The following is a 19,848-nucleotide window of genomic DNA, read 5'->3' as shown; positions in this document are numbered from 1 at the left end:
TGTGTAAAATGAACTGGAGAAGAAAATGGCAAACCACTTCAGTGTCTTTGCCAAGAAAATCCCAAATAGGGTTGGAAGAGCTGGATGTGATTGAACAACAACAAATTAAAGACCTGAAAATATAGTTCATCCTTATCATTACTATTATTAAATAGTCTTTGTTAATAATTTTTGTGTTTACAGCCCTGTGTATTATAGTGAATGATTTAGAAAAGCTGATAGACTTTGAGTTTTTAAACCCTCTTGGTCTTGAACCTTCTGACTAGAACAGACTTAAGTAAGTAGCCCTGTTCATTCCCCTGCCTCCAGAGAGTCCTTTCCAAGACATTCCAGATATGCGATAATGGCCTCACCAATGCACAGGATATGGAACCTCCACCTCCACACCACTACTTTCAGCAGTCAAGAAAGCTTGGAGAAAGGGATATTGTTTTCTTTGTGGGGCTTCGTCTGTACTCCCATAACCATTATCTACCCATGTGGAACTGAGGTGGACTCCTATTTTGGAATCTATAAGCTGAGAGAATCTGGGAGTTGTCTTAGGATTTGGGGTGACATGGGGCTTCTTTTGCTTACTTGTCTTCATTTATGTTTTTTCTTCAGTTCTGGTTCTTAGGGGGATCCATTTTCATTTTTCCTGCTCTTGTCTCCCAATATGAAGATTAAAGAGCTTTGTAGAGAGTGAATCCAGCATTTTTGCCAAGCCTCTTCTAACACTCCTTTATAATGGTCAAAAAAAAATGTTGCCAAACCAAATTCTGGCCAAGAAAGCCAATTAAAAGTCACAGTGAGTCATTTTTCCAGACCAGGGAAGCTTAGCATACCAGAAGAAGAGGTCAGAAGACACTAGGGGGGGCTGGCATGGTGCAATACCAATGATGAAGGCAACAACTGGCTTTGGCAATGACTCACCATTGGTGCTGCACCATTATTCACATGCCAAAAAAACTATTTTATGAAGAATTCACCCAGGGAAAGCAGTCACAAGGTGATCAGAAAAAGCAATACAGGAATATTCTCAAGGTCTCTCTTAAGAACTTTAGAATTAACTGTATGAGATGGGAGACACTGGCACAGGACCACCTAGCATGGTAAGCCCTCATTAGAGAAGGTACTGTGGAGGATTAAATTAGCTCAGAAAAAATACAAGCTGCACCAAGTTAGAGAATCCACCCCAAATACTATCATAGGGACTATCTGTATCCAACCTCTGGTGGAGTATTCCAAGCTCATGTTGTTCTGATCAGCTACAGTTGGACATAACTTTACTCTAACATGTCATTTTGGTCCTCTTCCAGAATGAAGGACAACAACTAATCAACAATTTCTGGGTCAATTCCAGGGTAAAGTGAAGAAGTTATATTGTCACAGGAGACCTACCTGTAGCAGGAGACACTTTTCAGATTAAGGCTCATAGTTGTAAGTTAGTTGTTGTAAAACACAGTTATTGTAATAGCTCAAAAAGGCATAAAAGACAGAAGCTCAGGTCAGTCATTTCACCTCAATTCCCCTACCCCAAGATAAGCAGAATCCAACACCACATAAAATCCAAAGTTAAGGAGAAGAAAATGATCAAACAAAAACAAAAAAGAACCAGATCATACAAAGCTACTATGGTTGACAGGAAAACTTAAGACTCAAACTTAGAAGAAGACACTGACTTGAAAACATTTATAGACAAAGCTTCAAAGGAAAAAAAAGCAGATTAGAACAATCCCAACAAGAATTCTTAGAAAAAGCTACAGAAAGTGAAGTTAAAAAGAGCAAAAATAATTTCAAAAAAAATCAAATAATAGTGGTAGAGAAAAACTGGGAAAAGGAATGACAGATGCAAGAAAACTATGAAAAAAGAATTAACAGCTTGATAAGAAGCCCCCCAAGATACTGAAGAAAATAGCTATTTTAAAATTAAAATTGGCCAAATGGAAAAAGAAGTATAAAAACTCATTGAAGAAAATAACTACTTAAAAGATAGAATTGGGGAGATGGAAGCTAATGTATTCAAGAGATATCAAGAAACAATAAAACAAAGTTAAAAGAATAAAAAAATAAAAGAAATGTTAAATATCTTATAGGAAAAACAACTTATCATCTGGAAAATTGACTGAGAAGGGATCATTTAAGAATTGTTAAACTACTGAAAGCCATGATTAAAAAAAAGTCTAGACACATTTCAAAAAATTATAAAGGAAAATTATCTGGATATTTTAAAATCAGAGGGCAAAGTAGAAATTGAACGACTTCCCAAGCTACTTCCTAAAAGAAATCCTAAAATAAAAACTCCTAGGAATATTATAACTAATAACCACAGATCTGAAGTAAAGGAAAAAAATACTGAAAGCAGACAGGAAGAAATTATTCAAATATTGTAGATCCAAAGTCAGAATTATACAAGATTTAGCAGTTATCATGTTAAAAGAATAGAAGGTTTGAAATATGATATTCTAGAAGGCAAAAGATCTAGGATTACAATTAATGATAATATTCCCACCAAAACTGACTACGGGGGAAAATATAGATATTTAGTAAAACAGAGGGCTTTCAAGCATTCTTGATGAAAAAACTAGAGCTAAATAATCTGACATTTAAACATAAGATTCAATAAAAAGGAAAACATGCATGAAAAAATATAAGAAACATAATAAAGTTAAGCTTTTTACATTTCTATTTGGAGAGATGATGCTTGTAACTGCTAAGAACATTATCATTATTAGGGTAGTTAGGAGTATACTTAAACAGAGGGCATGGGCATGAATCTATTATATTGAAATGATCCCCAAAAAACAATAAAAAGGTAAAAAAAATGATGCACTAGGAGAATATTAAAGGGAGCAGAAGAATGATAAAAATTATCATACATAAAAGAGTCATGCAAGACAATGGAGAGGAAAATGGGAGAAAATAGTGAATAACCTTACTCTTAGGTGAACTGGTATAAGAAGGGAAGAATACAGATACACTCACAACTGGGTACAGAAATTCATCTTACCCAACAGGGAAGTAGGAAAGAAATGGAAAAAGAGAAAGGCAAAAGGTGAGTAGAAAAGGGAGGATTAAAAGAGGCAGTAGTCAGAAGGAAAACATACTTTTGAGGAGGGGACAAAATAAAAAAAAAGAGAAGAATAATTAGAAGAAAATACGAAGAAGGGAAATAAACAGTAATATATAGTTTATAAGATTATAACTTAAAACATAAATACACTCAATTAAATTAAGAGACTGGAGCAAAATCTACTACATTTCCTCTGAAGTAAAAAAGGCAGAGATAGCAATTTTGATCTCAGAAAATGCAAAAGCAAAAATAGACCTAATTAAAAGAGATAATCAGGAAAGCTACATTTTGTTTAAAAAAAAAAAAAAAGGAAAAAAAAGCACATTAGAACAATCCCAATAAAAATTCTTAGAAAAAGCTACAGAAAGTGATGTTAAAAAGAGCAAAAATAATTTCAAAAAAATCAAATAATAGTGGTAGAGAAAAACTGGGAAAAGGACACAATGAAGTAATATCACATATGCACCAACTAGCATAGTCCAAATTATAGGTGGTATAGATATTTGACAAAAAGGCTTTACACAAGGTTGTATCTTTAACATTTCACATCTTCACCTGATTTTTTTCCCTTCAAATTTACATTACTGATTTGATCCCCATCTGCTTTTTTATTTCTAAGAAATCAGGATTTTAAAGTGTGATAATCCAGCCACTAGTTCTGTTCTTATAGCCCTGAGGAGACCACATTTACTTACCACAGAATTATAGACATGATGGTGATAGTCCGGATGTTCTGGGTTCGAAGTAGGTCCAAAATACTATGGGATTGTTGCTTCCGAGAATTCAGGTCTTGCAACTATAGGAAAAACAGGGTAGTGAAGGAAGAAACTTCAGCCAGCAGACAAACATGGCTTCAAAGGATAGAAAACCAAGTTCTTTTCATAACACAGGGCTTTTTTTTCCCCTTGAGAATTCTAATCTTCTAAAGAATTTCCTAGATCTTAGCAGAAGCAAAATTGGAGGCAAGTTTCTTACTGCAATTTTTATGAAGTTATGCCACAATGCTAAGGCAGCCAATTGCTCCTTAGCCTAGAATTCAAGGGCATTTATAATCTGCTGCCACCTTGAGTTTTTAATTTATTTTGCATTAGTCCCCTTCATGTACTTTTATGTTCCAATCAAAGTGGATTTGTTTATTATTCCTTTAACAATCCTTGGTCTGTCCCACCTCTGTATCTTTACTTAAGTACTATGTCCAAAATGACCTCTTCTCTTTCTTCTCTCCTCCTTTCCTCCCACCCTTATTGAATTTCTATCCATCCCCTTTTTTTTATCCATCCTTTATTTTATTTTGTATTTTACAAAATATTTTTATTTCTGTCAACAAAACTATATTTACAGTAGTATTTGCTAAATAAATTATATAATTTCCTTTTTAACAAGCAATTACCTGAAATCACAAATATTTGAAAGACAACATATGTATAAATGTAAGGCCCTGTTATGTTTCTCTCTTTCATTTCACTAATCAACAGTGAAAATATCTTTATAGAAGCAAATCTCCATAAAATCAGTGCAGACAGGCTACAATGACCCTTGAATGAAATCAGTTTGAATGAAATCACATGAAATTATGTGATTTTAACTTTGAAAAAAGGAGCAGAATTTACACTTTATTCATTATTTCATATCAATGATATCTGTATATATGCAAATGAAATAAATACAAAAACCAATAGAAAACATATGACTTCCACATTCCAAAGGGTGATTGGCAACAATATAGAAAATAGCTTAAATATAGTTTATGCAGTTTTGTTTTTTTTTTTTTACAGTTCAATAAGCAACAGCAAATTTTAGGAACATGTGTTTTTTTTTCACATCATTTCTCCCAAGTAAGAAGAGCTACCATTTCTATGGCTTGAAGATCCCCTGACATCTTTCATTGGTAAAGATAAATCATTACTCTTTGTGTGGCTAGGTTGAGCCAAGTTCTGCCTTGTACTGCTGGAGTGCAGAACAGGATTTTCAGTCACTGGGATCATCTACACGGGTAGCTGTGTAGAGATTTTCATTTTCTCTTATAAACAGACTTCCAACCCAGGGCATTATCATTCTATATTTCCCTGTGCTCTGCTCAGAAGTCAAGTAGATGGCATTGTATTCTAATGTGAAAGTAGAATTTGAAAGTAATCCTTTACCGTTAAATAGTTCCATCATGTGGGTATTGCTCATTGGCATATGGAAAAGAAATTGTCTTCACAAAGGAAGCTGCTTCAAACAGAGATAGAGTGCTTGGCACAAAGTCTTGTCAGTGCTTGCATCCAATATTTCTTCATCAAGGCTGCTATAGCTGTCCTTTGGTAAGCAAATCACACTTTTCATCCTTCTCTTCCTGGCTCATAGAAGATATAATTTCCTGTGATGTAGCCTTTAAGTCAGCAATGAAATTATATCTTCTCTTAGAAGGTGAGGACTTTAAGTTTGGATTTAAAAAAAATTCTGGAATTCACCCCCCCGCTTTTTTAGGACCTTTAAAAACCTATCTTCATAAAAACTTGGTCTATGAACTGGCATGGTATCCCTATCATAAACAAGTGCTTTCCAGGAATGGTGTAACTTCTTCATTAACCTATAAGATTGCAGAATATCAATAATGCCCACATATAAAAGCAGCTTTTCTCCTGTAGCTGGAATGCCTCCTATTGTATTAGTACTCTTGATGATTACAGAATCTTTAGATTTCCCTGAATTCCTGAATCTTGGGTAGATTCCATTACCATTGATACTTCCTGTATCTCAGGCCACTTAGCATCAAGTATATTCTGTGAGTTCTCTCCTTCTTTTTCTTTTAGTGAACTGTCCAATATATGGATTCCCAGCAAAAAACAAAACAAAACAAAAAACAAAAACAAACAACTATAGTCTATTATTTCAAAACTTTCTGCCTGACAGTCTTACTGAATCGTCTTCATCAATGCATTGTATGTTTTCTGTATTAAAATATAATCCTTCATGCATGTCTTGCAAGAAATCCAAGTCTTTGAATGTAAGGTTTAATTTTTTTCTCTTCTGGATACTCATCGCTTATAGGCAGAATCTTTCAAGTCATATATAAAATGCATTGTCTTTGAACGAGGCAAAATGTTCATCACCAGAATCCTGATGTTAATGTCCCCTGAGTGCATGCAGTAGAGTCCATGAAACTTTGACAAAAGAGTCTTATGATTCTGCCTTACATTCATATAGTAACCTAGTAACAACTTATGCAATAATTCAGCTTCTTTATATTATACTGTTTTGATGATAAACTCATCATCATTAGTTACAAAAACAAGCATCCACTGGCCTCAGGGTTGGATAATTCTGTTAAAGGCTTACTGAAAATGGAATACAAGTAATCATTTAGCTTGATACCAACAAGTTCTCTGAAATATTGAAATGTTATTGGAGTATGTCTTTCCCCCCCCCTGAGGCAATTGGAGTTAAGTGACTTACCCAGGGTCACACAGCTTGGAAGTGTTGTGTCTGAGGTCACATTTGAACTCAGGTCCTCCTGACTTCAGGGCTGGTGCTCTATCCACTGCGCCATCTAGCCACCCCTAGAGTATATGTCTTAAATCTGAAGTCTGGGTAGTGATGAGCTGGGGTCAAATTGTTCCCTTTACTGGGCACTTTCCTTTCTGTCTAGTTTGGAAGTGAGGTTACCCATTGAGTATCCTATTCCTAGCTGAAATGCATCAATAATAATGGATGATGCAGTCTTATAGGTTTTTTCCTTATTTTGTTTTCCTGATTTTGAATCTCCATTTTCAGTGGCAGACATCTTTGAGGAGTTTATGTCAAATCATCTGGGCCTAGTAGTAGCAGGGAGCCTAATTATTAGTGCAGTTATTTAATTTTTTCCCTTCCAGTTCTCTAAGGAAAAGATTGCTAGGACTTTAGTAGCTGCTGTTAAAAAAAAACCACTGAGACTGATAAGTTCTCAACATCCCCTGCAACACTTTGTCCTTTGTATTTGGTGATGGCACTGGAGATCATGAATGATGCATCAGCTTGAACTCCCTACCAAATGGAATGAGGTTTTTTCTGATCTCTTCAGTAATGACCTCTTCCCCAATTTTATCCACCATTTTGTTTACCCTTGATACTTTTATGTATTATTTTTATCATTATTTTATTTCCCTGCCAAACTATGATACAAACTCCATGAAGGAAAGGACTTCTTACCTGTCTTACCTGAACACTATGTTTCTCCTGGTGTTAGTAGTATAACTAGGAATACAATGGAGTGTGCCACACCTGAAATCATGATGACCTATGTTTAGATTTGGTTTCAGACACTCTCTTTAACAATGAGATGACAGAGGCCAGTTCCAATGATCTTGTGATGAAGAGAGCCATCTGCACCCAGAGAGAGGACTGTGAGAACTGAGGGTGGATCACAACATAGCATTTTCAATTAAAAAAAAGCCCATTGTGTTTCATATGGAACTACTTGCTCAGTCTTGTCCAAATCTGAGAACCTATAGACTATTGTACTTCAGAGGTCCTTCTTTCCTTCACAATCTCTTAAGTTTGTCCAAGTTCATGTTGGTTGTTTCTGTGATACTATCTATCTATATATCTTATCTTCTGCCATTCCCTTTTCCTTTTTTCCTCAATATCAGAAGCTTTTCCAATAAGTTTTGTCTTCTCATTATGTGACCAAAGTATTTAAGCTTCAGTTTCAGTATTTTACATTCCAGTGAATAGCCTGAATTAATTTTAAGTACTGACTTATTTGATCCACTTGTTGTCCAAAGAACTCCCAAAAGTCTTCTCCAGTAGCACAGTTCAAAAGCACTGATTCTTCAGTGCTCAGCTTTCCTTGCAATTCTCACAATGATACAATGCTACAAGAAAAACCATAGCTTTAACTACACAGACTTTTCTTGGCAAGGTGATGTCTCGGCTTTTTAGTATAATGTCCAGATTTTCCACAACTTTCCATCCAAGGAGTAAGCATTTTTTAATTTCATGGTTGCAACTACAATCTGTAGGGATCTTTGAGCCTAAGAATAAAAAATTTGACACTGCTTCCATTACTGCTCATTCTGTTTACCAGGAAGTGATGGGAGAAGCTGCCAAGATCTTAGTCTTTTTTGTTTTGTTTTTATATTAAGCTTCAAACTATCACTTATACTCTCTTCTCTCTTTCACCCTCACCTTTAAACCCAAATCATTTTGGCTTTCATTGAACAGCCAATGATAAGTCTCTAGCCCAAGCCATTAGGTGTTGGGTTTTTTAAAGTTTTTTTTTAAATAGCTTTTTATTTCAAAATATATACAAAGATAGTTTTCAATATTTACTTTTGCAAAATCTTGCATTCCAAATCTTTCTTTCTCCCTTCCCTTCACCCCCTCTCCTAGAAGCAAATAATCCAATATATGTTAAAAATGTACAATTCTTCTATATATATATTTCCACATTCATCATGATGCACAAAAAAAATCAGATCAAAAAGGAAAAAAATGAAAAAAGAAAACAAAAGCAAATAACAACAAAAAGTGAAAATACCCACACTCAGTCCCCATAATCCTATCTTTGGGTGCAGATGGTTCTCTCCATCACAAGTCTATTGACCTGAATCACCTCACTGTTGAAAAGAGCCACGTCCATCAGAATTAATCATCACATAGTCTTGTTGCCATGTACAATGTTCTCTTGGTTCTTCTACTCATTTCATTTAGCGTCAGTTCATGTAGGCCTCTCCAAGGCTCCATAACATTCATATACCATAACATGTTCAGTCATTTTCCAACTGGGCATTCACTCAGGTTCTAATGCCTTGCCACCACAAAAAGGACTGTTACAAACATTTTTGCACATGATTTTTTTTAATCTCTTTGAGACACAGGCCCACTACTAGATCAAAGGATATGTCCAGTTTGATGGCCCTTTGGGCATAGTTCTAAATTGCTCTCCAGAATGGTTGAATCAGTTCACAGTTCCACCAACTATGTATTAGTGTCCCGGTTTTCTCACATACCCTCCCAACATTCATCATTATCTTTTCCTGTCTTTTAGTCAATCTGACAGGTGTGTAGTGGTACGTCAGAGTTGTATTAATTTGCATTTCCCTGATCAATAGTGATTTAGAGCATTTTTTCATATAACTAGAAATGTTTTAAATTTCTTTGTTTGAAAATTGTCTGTTCATATCCTTTGGCCATTTAGCAATTGGAGAATAAGCCATTAAGTTTTGATAGTTTAGTATGAATGTAAATAGCTTATGTTTTCTTTTCTGGTCAGAAATTTTGACCAGATGGGTATTTTTGTAATAGTTAATTAGGTCATTTTTTGGCTTCAATTCTTACCTAGCCCTCAGTCATCGAACAGGTGTTGCCTCAAAAAGGCCAAGGTCACCAATTGCATCCTGGGCCATCTCCAGTTGTCCTGACATGTGTCTTGCCACTAGATTTTGATGCTACTGGAGGAGAGTGCTCAGTTCTGCCTCACTTAAATCCAATTTAGAACTTAGGTTGTCACTGGTCCTCTTTGATAATAAAGGCTGAACAACAACAAAGATTTTCAAACAAACAACAACAAGCCCTTTTCCTTATAAGTTTCTAGCCTAGGAGCTTGCATCTGATAGGCATTCAATAGATATTTGAACTGTACCCAAACCAGCCTGTTTGCTTGGAAGAATTTCTGTTATTTGTTCTCACACTGTATGTTTATAGAACTGGTCCTAGGGAAAAGAGAATTTGGAAAGAAAAACAGGAGAACTGACCCAAGCTTCACCCAGAGTCACTTCCTGTCAAACTTGGTGCAGCCTCAGCCATTAATCAAGCTCATGTCTAAACATTCTGATGTTTCTTCTTAAGTAAACCTGACTCTCAGTGGTGGATTTTCCCTCAAGCTAGCAGTTCAATAAAAGGTCAGTTTGTAATTTAATGGGATTCACTGAAACAGCCTTTTTCTCAAAGAAATCTTCTTTTGGAGAGGAATAGATTGTAGTCTCATTTATTTTCTTCAAATATTCTGGTTCACCTAAAATGAACCTTGGTTGAACACATATTTCTGTGACCAGGCTTCCTTCCTCTTACATTTATCAGGGGCTATCAGTGAGTGTTTCCAAGCCTCCCTCCTACTGTAGCGCCAGGATATCTAGGTTAAAGGGTCAGGAAGTATTTAGTTGTGGGCCTTCTCCAGGGAGCAAAGGAAAGGGGGAAGGCATAAGCCATTGTAAGGAGGAGGGTTCGGACCCAGAGTTCTGGGAACAGTTTGTAAGAAGGCTGGTAGCTAGGTAAAAGCACTTTCATGCTCTGAAACATTAGGTAACCTTCTACAGTCCCTTCTATCTCTAAATCTATACTCCTATGAGTCTATTGAAGTTGTCAGAACTCCTGCCTGAAATGCAGGGCATTTTTCCTCTTGGATCTCTTCAAAAATTACAACAGACTTGGATTTTGAATATGATGAAAATGAGAATATCTCACTGTGCCATCCTTCACGTTTCTGCTGTCAGCACCACCACTGTTTCCCTGGAGAATTCCCAGGACCCAGTCTACAAATTTGATTTCCCAAATCTATGTTCCTGGGAGCTTGCCAAAGGTACAGCCACAACATAGCTTAGCAACAAACACCAAACACTCCTGGCCTTTTCTGGTTGGTGGTAGGACCAAGGGATAGTATAACTCTGCTATAGCTTTGAGTCAAAAAAAAAAAAAAAAGTAGAGGGAAGTGAGAACAAAAGTAAACAGCCTTCTACAGGGTTCTTGTGCCACAAATTTCAGGATTCAGATACATGTAGCAACTTGCCCACTTCTCCCTATGAGGTGATGCCCACAAGTAACTCTTCTGCCCACAAATTCAAATTCCAAAGTTGTTATTGGTTCTTTTTGGTTTATATATGTGAAAAAAAATTATAGGGGGCAGCTAGTTGGTGTAGTAGATAGAACACCAGCTCTGAAATCAGGAGGACCTGAGTTCAAATCTGGCCTCTGACATATAACACTTCCTAGCTGTGTAACCCTGGGCAAGTCACTTAACTTACCCAATTGCCTCAGCAAAAAAACAAAAACAAAACAAAACCCCCAAAATTATAGGTGACAGGTCTCTGAAATAATAACATACACATTTACATATCACTCTGTTTTTAAAGTACTTTTTAAGATACAAATGCAAGCAAAATCTCTAAAATAATAATATCTATATTTATATATTGTTGGGTTTTTAAAGCACTTTTTAAGTTGACAAATATTTAATACTGAAGATACAAATATAAGCAAAGTCTCTAAAATAATATCTACATATATATTAAACAGGTCACAACCCTAATTGCCTTGCAAAAATAACAGTAATAAAGAATAAATGCTCCTTGTAATCAGATACTATTTGCTTATATTTGTATATTCAATATTAAATGTTTGTCAACTTAAAAAGTATCTTAAAAACAAAGTGATAATATTTTTTTTTTCTGAGGCAATTGGGATAAGTGACTTGCCCAGGGTCAGCTAGGAAGTGTTAAGTCAGGGGTTCACAAACTATGACCCATGGGCCAGATGTAGCCACTGAGGACGTTTATGCGGCCCATGGGGGGGGGGTTTATGGCAAATGGGCTGAGGGGTGGAGACAGAGTGTGAGTTTTTGTTTTTAGTATAGTCCGGCCCTCCCACAGTCTGAGGAACAATAACCTGGCCCTCTGTTTAAAAAATTTGAGGACCACTGTTAAGTGTTTGAGGTCAAATTTAAACTCAGGTCCTCCTGACTCAGGGGCTGGTTCTCTATTCTATTGCATCACCTAGCTGCCCCTTGGGAGCTAATATTCTTTTTTTTTTTTTTTTAAATATACCAGATATATGCATGGGTAAATTTTACAACATTGACAATTGCCAAAGCTTTTGTTCTAATATTTCCCTCCTTCCCCCCCCCCGCCCAGATGGCAGGTTAACCAATATACATTTAATATGTTAAAGTATAAATTAAATACTATATATATATATATATATATACATGACCAAACAGCTGTTTTGCTATACAATAAAGAATTGGACTTTGGAATAGTGTACAATTAACCTGTGAAGGAAATCCAAAAATGCAGGCAGACAAAATTAGAGGGATTGGAAATTCTGAGTGTAGCTGGTTCAGTTCATTACTGCTCAATTGGAACTGATTTGATTAATCTTGTTGTTGAAAATGGCCACATCCATCAGAATTGATCCTCCTATATAGTATTGTTGTTGAAGTATGCAATGATCTCCTGGTCCTGCTCATTTCCCTCAGCATCAGTTCATGTAAGTCTCTCCAGGCCTTTCTGAAATCATTCTGTTGGTCATTTCTTACAGAACAATGATATTCCATAATATTCATATACCACAGTTTATTCAGCCATTCTCCAATTGATGGGCATCCACATAGTTTCCAGTTTCTGGCCCCCACAAAGAGGGCTGCCACAAGCATTCTTGCACATACAGGTCTCTTTCCCTTCTTTAAGATCTCTTTGGGATATAAGCCCAGTAGTAACGCTGCTGGGTCAAAGGGTATGCACAGTTTGATAATTTTTTGATCATACTTCCAAATTGGGGAGCTAATATTTTTAAAAGAGAAGCCAATAAATAAAAGAAAGCTGAAAAGCTGGGAAAAGTGGGAGTTGGGAGGGCATGAAAGAGAAAGTCCAGGCAATTAGGAGTGGAAGTTAATCTTCTTTCATTTGATTCACACAACAACTCTATGAGGTAAGTACTATTATTAGTGAGTAAACTGAAACTCCAAGAGAGTAAGTAACTTTCCAGGGTCACAGAACTGATTTGAACCCAAATCTTAATGATTCTAAGTCCAGCTTTCTATTTACTAGTCTCAATTAGCTATTTTGAAGCAGTAAGAAATTCAAATAAATAAAAATGGTGCAAAACGCTAATGTTAGATATTTAATACTTATTACTAAAAAAGGGTTATCAATAACCTAATAAATAATAGTTGTTTTATAGGGAGCTTCAGCTTTCTACTTTGAGGGAAAAAATAGCATTAATCTATAAGGATCAACACTTGACTGATAGCTCCTTCTCCTTGATCTAATTCTACATTTTTTTTTTGATTGACTAAGTGGCTAGACTAAGAATTCCATGCTTGAACAGTATCTACTTCTTCAACAGGTATTAGCAAATACAAATCAAGGCTTGATCTCCAATTTTGCCAACAAAGCCTTAATTTATCCTAAAGCTCAAAGATCCTAAATTTATCCTCAAGAATAAGAAACTGACATCCGTTGACACCTGAGGCTCCTTCACCTGAAACTAATTCTGCTCCCACTGCCAAGGACAGAGAATACTGTTAGCATGTAACATACAAATAGATGGTCTCTTGATGTAAATTTATGTCTAATTTATCATCTCTCTCTTGGCACTTACCTCCAGAGGATCAAATATTATTGATGGTCCAACGATCCCATTGATTTTTGCAGCCTTTTGGATGATGACTTCTGCCTCTTTTAACCTTCCCTGAGACAGTAGCCATCTAGGCGACTCAGGAATGACCCTGTGACAGCAAGTTTGATAAGTCTGTTTAATCTAAACTATATGACATTGACAAAGTAAGCACTACCAGGATGCTACAGGGAAAACAGACATGGCATCCTGATGGACAAAGTTAGGGCAGAAGTCCTATCATCTATATTTAGAAAATCAAACATGAATGCATATTCTAAGATCTGAGAGTTTTCCCTACTCAAATGTGCCAGGCCACAATAAAAAATAACCATGAAGATTGCTTGGTAATCCCCCCCCCTTTTTTTTATTTAGTGTGGGTAAATCAAAAGTGACAATTCATGAAATTACCATGATTCTGATTCCAAAGCAGTGCAACATAAAAACCATGGTGCCATCTTGTGGACAATGGGAGGAGATGGGGAATTTTTTTTTTTTAGGTTGTGTCTCAATCAGGCATTTCATTAACAAGAGGTGTGGCAGGAATGGTTTGTAATGTAGACAGATTCCTTTGGAATCTGAATGGGAAATTTAGAAGTATTTCTTGAACATCTCTCATTTTCCCATTACCCTAGTCCAGGTTCAATAGCTTTTCTGCATACTGCAGACAGGCTGATCTTTCAAAAACAAAACAAAACCTCAAAACCCAAATCCCAAATCACTTAATCCCTAGTTTCTACCACGTAAAATTTAAACTTCACTGACTATCATTTCCCGCTGCCCTCACTATGTTTCTCCTAGGCCAGTCTTCTTGTTGAACCTTCCTCACGCCATGATCTATTTCTGTGTCGATCTATGTTTTTGCTATAATTTTATTCTTACTTAGAACGTCCTCCTCCTTCAGTATATCCAAATTCTACCTGTCCTTTAGAGTCCAAAGTCCCACATCTCCAAAAAAGAATTCTCTGATTACTCTAGCCTTCAGTGATCTCATATATTTAGCACTGAAAGATTTTTAACTACACAATCTAGCACTTGATATTTTATCTAAGTATTTTTTTCCTCCTCAAATAGACTCAGAATTCCTGTAGATAGACTGTTTTTTTTCCCTTCTTTTGTGACTCTAGCTCCAAGAACAGGCTTGTGAATTAATTTGTTGATTTTTTTTTTCTTTTAATTTTTGTGGGAAGGAGAAATAGTTTCTTTCAAAAAACTTGAAAAATCATTGACTTCCTGTTCTTGGAAGCTGTGATTAGGAAGTAATCAATTTCTTCCCTTCTTCTTTCTTTTTAGGATCAAACTACAGAACCCATTAGCTTTATGGCCACATTCAATCAGTTACAATATTGTCTCTGTGAATGAGGTCATACTCACCACCATAGAGGAGCACACAGCAACCCTGGCAGGGTTAGGGCCAGCAGTAACATTCTCCATCCTCGGATGAAATAAGCAAACAGAGGCAGGAGCATATAGCCAATTGCATAAAATATGCAAACTCCCAAAGTGGAGAATATTATTCGAACTGATTTGCCCAGAATTTCTGTTCCTTAAAAAAAAAAAGAGGGACATATATTAGCATTGTAGCTTCCCTTATCGAATGTTTATAGCAATAGTGAGATATTGTTTTTATTTCAGACACTGAAAAGTTTTTCAGATGAGCTAACAAACCCCAAGGATGAGGCAGGAACTGCATTAACAATTCCAGAATAGTGGCATGAGAATGCTGTTTGCTCACTCATATAATTTCTCACTTTTCCCTTCAAATCAGCCTGAAGAGAATGGAACAAAGCAGAATCCTACTGATATTATATTATATAAAGTATGTGTTTCTTAGTACTCAATATTAAATTCCAATGAAGGGAAAAGTAAAAATGTCCCCAATGAAGACGGAGAGGTAGTGATAATGAAATCAAACCAAAAGGGAACTATTGATTGTCTGAAGAGAAAATAATTCCCTTGAAACGGAATAAACCAAAGGAATCCAAAGGCCAGTAACCCTGGAGCCAGAGGTCCAGAGGACAAAAGTCTTGGAGAGGAAAGGAGATCTGGCTTCAGCAATTTTTGATTTTCTAGACAGATAATATATCAGAAACCAAAAACCTTTCTATGGATCTGGCTAGTCTTCTCTGACCCTGCTTACAATTTTAATTAAATAATTGGATAGGAATTATAGTCCATATTAATAAAAGCCCTTTCCAATAAACATTTTCTTTTAAGTTGTTTCTGCTTTTCTCTGGGAGGGAGCGATTTCTATTTCGATAAGATGGTTTCTGATCACAACCTTCTTATTGGAAAACAGTGCCCCTTGATTCATGCAATCCCAAAGATGAAACAACATTCATCTTCCACAGGTCAGGCTAGAGTTTTACTACATCTCTGTTTTAAAAAGCCCAACAAGAAAAGAACGTAGATACTCAATTGCTTTTGAGATCAAGGCAGCAGTGGAGCTCAGAGGATTAGAAAACAACTCTAATTTTGGCTCTTCTGTTAACTCTTCTTGGATAAAATAGTCAATGATTTCCATTTTACTTCTTTTTTTATTTTTATTTTTTTTATTCCCAGAACTTAGCACAGTGTCTGGCATATAGTAGACACTAAAAAAAGTGTCTACTTTATTGACTGAATTTTCCGGATTCACTAAAGCCTACTAGTCAGGAATGAACCCATAGGTGAGGGTACCAGAGATATTATGGGAAATATAAAAAATGGGATGGGAATGTGATATACAACAGGTACTTAGCTTAGCTGAGATTGTCATACCAAGAACAAAAGCAGCCACATAGTTAGATATCTGTCCCATGCCCACAAGGACAAATAGCACTGAGAACATCTCAAAGCTTGTGGAGAAGACTTGTAGGAAACTAAATCCCGTCTGCATTGCCATCGTCACAAAAAGAACATTCTTCCGGCCAAACCTTAGAGAAAGAGAGAAAGTACATTGACAAGGGAATGACATGAAAACAACACACCTATAGAAAGGAAGTGGAGACTTGTTCTATGGGGATGAGGCCCTTCCTTAAAGCCATGGGAAAGCAGAACTTGGAAGCAGAAATGCCAGGTGATCTGGTTTTACCACTCTCTGCTAATGGAGAGTGAGAAATTTCCCAAGCTTGGCCTTAGGTGACATTAGTGTTTTGGCTGCAGTTTCATACTAACTCATCCTAAGCTTGCTTATAGTACACTAAAACCTGGAAGTGTTTTTTCCACAAAACTATTGTCTAATCACATCTATTCTATTGTTGAATCCAAGTGTAAGACTTTATATTCATACATATTCAAAATCATCAAATTTTATATAGTCCATTGTTCTGGCCTGCTGAGATCTTGTAGATCTTGTCTCTGTCATCCAGCATCTTAGCAACCTGTCCCTGATAGTTTTGTATCATCTATAAAACGCACTGATTAAACCAGGAGATAGGAGAGATTGAATATTAAGAGACAGAATTACTGAAGTTTCAATCTGCTGGAGAAGAAGAAGGGAATAGAATCAAGGGTACATGCTGAAGGGGGTTGTTTTGGCAAGGTGAAGGGATACCTCATTACAGCTTGAAGCAAAGGAGGAGAGAGTAGGAGATGATGTCAAGGAGTTTTGAGGTGAAAAGGCAAGAAGAAGAGTTTCACAGTAAATTATTTGTTTTCTCAATGAAGTAAGGAGCTCTACTGTGTCTGTGTATGTGTGCACACATACATGTATGTGTATGTGAGAAAGGAGAAAAGAGGGAGGAGGGAGAAGGAGAGAGGGAAAGAGGGAGAGAGAGGAAAAGGGAAAAGGAGAGGGGGAAGAGAGAGAACGGGAAAGAGAAGAGAAAATATAGAAAGCTTGAGGAGAGGTTTGGGAAGGGAAAAAGCATGTGCCAAATACTGTACTAAATGCTTTCATAAATATGATCTCATTTGATTCTCATAATAACCCTTTAAGGTACATACTGAAATATATATTATATATTATTATATTAATTTTAATCTGAAGAAACTTAGGGTCATATAGCTAGTACATATCTGAGTCCAGATTGGTAATCAGATTTTCCTGACTCTAGGTCCAGTACATTAGTCATTGTGTCATCAGCTGCCTCAAAAAAAGGTTATGGGAAATGAGGGAATCAGTTAAGGAGAAAAAAAAAGACTGCTTTGCTATAGTGAGGATCAGTTGAAATTGGATGACATTAATTTATAATGTTTGTGTGAATACATCCAGGTTGGTTCAGCAGCACGTAAGTAGGAATAGAAGAGAAATGAAAATATTTGACAAATAGGATTTGGCAAAGGAAAAATGGCCATAAGACAAAAGGGCAAGTGATTTTAGAGTTGATAAAAGTGTGAATGAAGTTGAACTGATTAACCAGAAGGTCAGGACTGGGAAGAAAAAAAGTGAAGATGGCCAGGGTAATGGCCTGACAAAGTATTGAGAGGTGGAAGGATCTAATACCACAATGAGGGAAAAGAATAGGTTTAGGAAAGTTAAGGCACCAGGAGAGGCGAAATGATAAAATGTCATATATTTTCACGTAGAAAATGTAAGAGTTTCTGGTAGAACCCTTAGGTAGGGAATAGCAACCTAGGTTATGACTACACCCACGTGTAGCTGAAGTGGAATAAAGGAGTAATGGGATTTAAAGAGACCAGAGAACGGGGACATTAGGGACCATCAGCCTAATTACCGAACTCCTCTAGGGGAGGAAGAGACAGTATCTATTTTCCCCCTACATCATTTCTCATATCCAACCCTCTCTGCCACACAGCTGTTATTCTAGTGCACCAAGTCACCTCATGCCTGGACTAATTTATGCCAGTTTCCTAATCTTTCTTTCTGCTTCAAGTTTCTCCCTCTCTATTCCATCCTCCATATAGTTGCTGAATAATCTTGAGGGACAATTTGATTTCAAGATAAAATGCAAAGTCTTAAGATTGGCCTTTAAAATTTTCCATACCAGCCTCATTTCAAATTACTCTCTTTCACTCTCCTGTGTTCTAACTGAACAGCTTTACTGGTTCTTCTCTAAACTTGATACACTATCTCCTATCCCCCTCGCTTCATCCTTTATCCTTGCTGGTAATATACTTCTCCTGACCTCTGTCTCTTAGAATCCCTAGCTTCTTCCTTCAAGGGAAAGTTTAATGACTAGATCCTACTCTAACCTCCCCCCCCATACACATGTCCCTTATTAATGCATTTACCTTTTCAAATTCCTTATCTGTGTATTTTTAATATTTCCCCTATAGAATACAAACTCCTTGAAGGCAGGAGCTGTTTAGTTTGTTTCTTTGGATCACTGCTAGTATTGGAGGCATTAAAACAGAAGGCCTGGTGTGCTGCAAATCCAGACTGGTGGAAAGTAGTACCTACATTGATGAGATCACAGTTACTGAGAAGAATTCGTAGTCATGGTGTTTGCTGTTCTTCTGCTAATCTTGTTTTCTCTCACTTCATATGAGTCATTCCAAATTTCCATGTATTCTGTATAGTTATAATTTTATGGCACCATAAGATCCATGAGTTGCCTCATTCTCCAGGGATCTATAGGATGTTTCCAGTTTTTCCACTAATGTAAATAAAGAGGCCATGAATATTTTTTTAAATCTCTGGGTTCTTTTTAATGAAAGAAACACTTACAATAAAGTCTCAGTAACAGCTTGGTCAAAGGGTATGATCAGTTTTAAGACATTGTAGACTTTATTCATCCTTTTCTCTTCTTCAATAATTTGTATATAAATCAATCTCCTATCCTTAGGGCATTTCTACTGATTTCTGCTGTTATTCTAAGATTTCTGATGGAGGCTTGCCAATTCCTTGAGTATTTTGGAATAAAGTTCATTCATACTTTGTGACTTGAACACTGAAGATAGCTAGGTGTTCCTTACCTTCTCTTTACTATTTAGGGTTTCATTTTCCTGTCAGCTATTGTTGTTCTGTCTTGGCTATTCTTGTCATTTTTATTATATTAGCCTGGGCTAATATATGGGCAGCTGACTGCCCATAAAACAAATGTTTGTTCATTTATTATTATTTCTATAAAAAAGTGTTTTATAGTTAGATTATAGTTAAATATTATAATTACTGGTTGTTTCTTGGTAGACATCCCAAATTTTTATAGCTTCTATGGTTATTTTGAATATACATTTTTCCAAATCTCACATATTTTCATATTCTGTTTTCTATATCATTTTACCTATCTTGTTTTATGGATGAATCTATCCCATTCACACAAACAAGCTGAAGATTGTTTTCCTTAGTAGAAACAGAAGCAGATTAAGAGTTGAATAGTTGTTCTCCACCATTATCCCAATACCCCTAAATAGTAATCCTATCCCTTCTTTATTCTTCCTTGCCTCCAGTAAGTTTTAAAAAAGCCTTTTCATTTTTTAACATTCTTTTAACAATTGTAATGCCTCTAACACTACATTCTTGCTCCTATCTTCTGTATGTCTTTTAAAATCTGTGTTAGTGT

At 36.2% G+C, this 19,848-nt stretch overlaps 1 protein-coding gene and 1 pseudogene across 2 annotated transcripts in view; both read right to left on the bottom strand.

Annotated features, from left to right (window-relative positions):
* LOC141556597 (organic cation/carnitine transporter 2-like) overlaps positions 1–19,848 on the bottom strand; it is a 68,576-nt gene that overhangs the window by 11,896 nt on the left and 36,832 nt on the right. For both annotated transcript variants that reach the window (XM_074290979.1, XM_074290980.1), the window contains exons 3-6: positions 16,163–16,317; positions 14,777–14,948; positions 13,388–13,514; positions 3,748–3,848 (exon numbers count right to left, since the gene is read on the bottom strand). In XM_074290979.1, coding sequence (XP_074147080.1) covers positions 3,748–3,848; positions 13,388–13,514; positions 14,777–14,948; positions 16,163–16,317 — 555 coding nt within the window. The remainder of the gene's footprint in view (positions 1–3,747; positions 3,849–13,387; positions 13,515–14,776; positions 14,949–16,162; positions 16,318–19,848) is intronic.
* Positions 4,805–11,181, bottom strand: LOC141556600 (phosphatidylinositol 4-phosphate 5-kinase type-1 beta-like; annotated as a pseudogene).

The sequence above is a fragment of the Sminthopsis crassicaudata genome, chromosome 2 (assembly GCF_048593235.1).
Source record: "Sminthopsis crassicaudata isolate SCR6 chromosome 2, ASM4859323v1, whole genome shotgun sequence".
NCBI lineage: Eukaryota > Metazoa > Chordata > Mammalia > Dasyuromorphia > Dasyuridae > Sminthopsis > Sminthopsis crassicaudata.
Note: the sequence above shows the minus strand (reverse complement) of the source record. Positions and strands in the feature narration are given on the sequence as shown.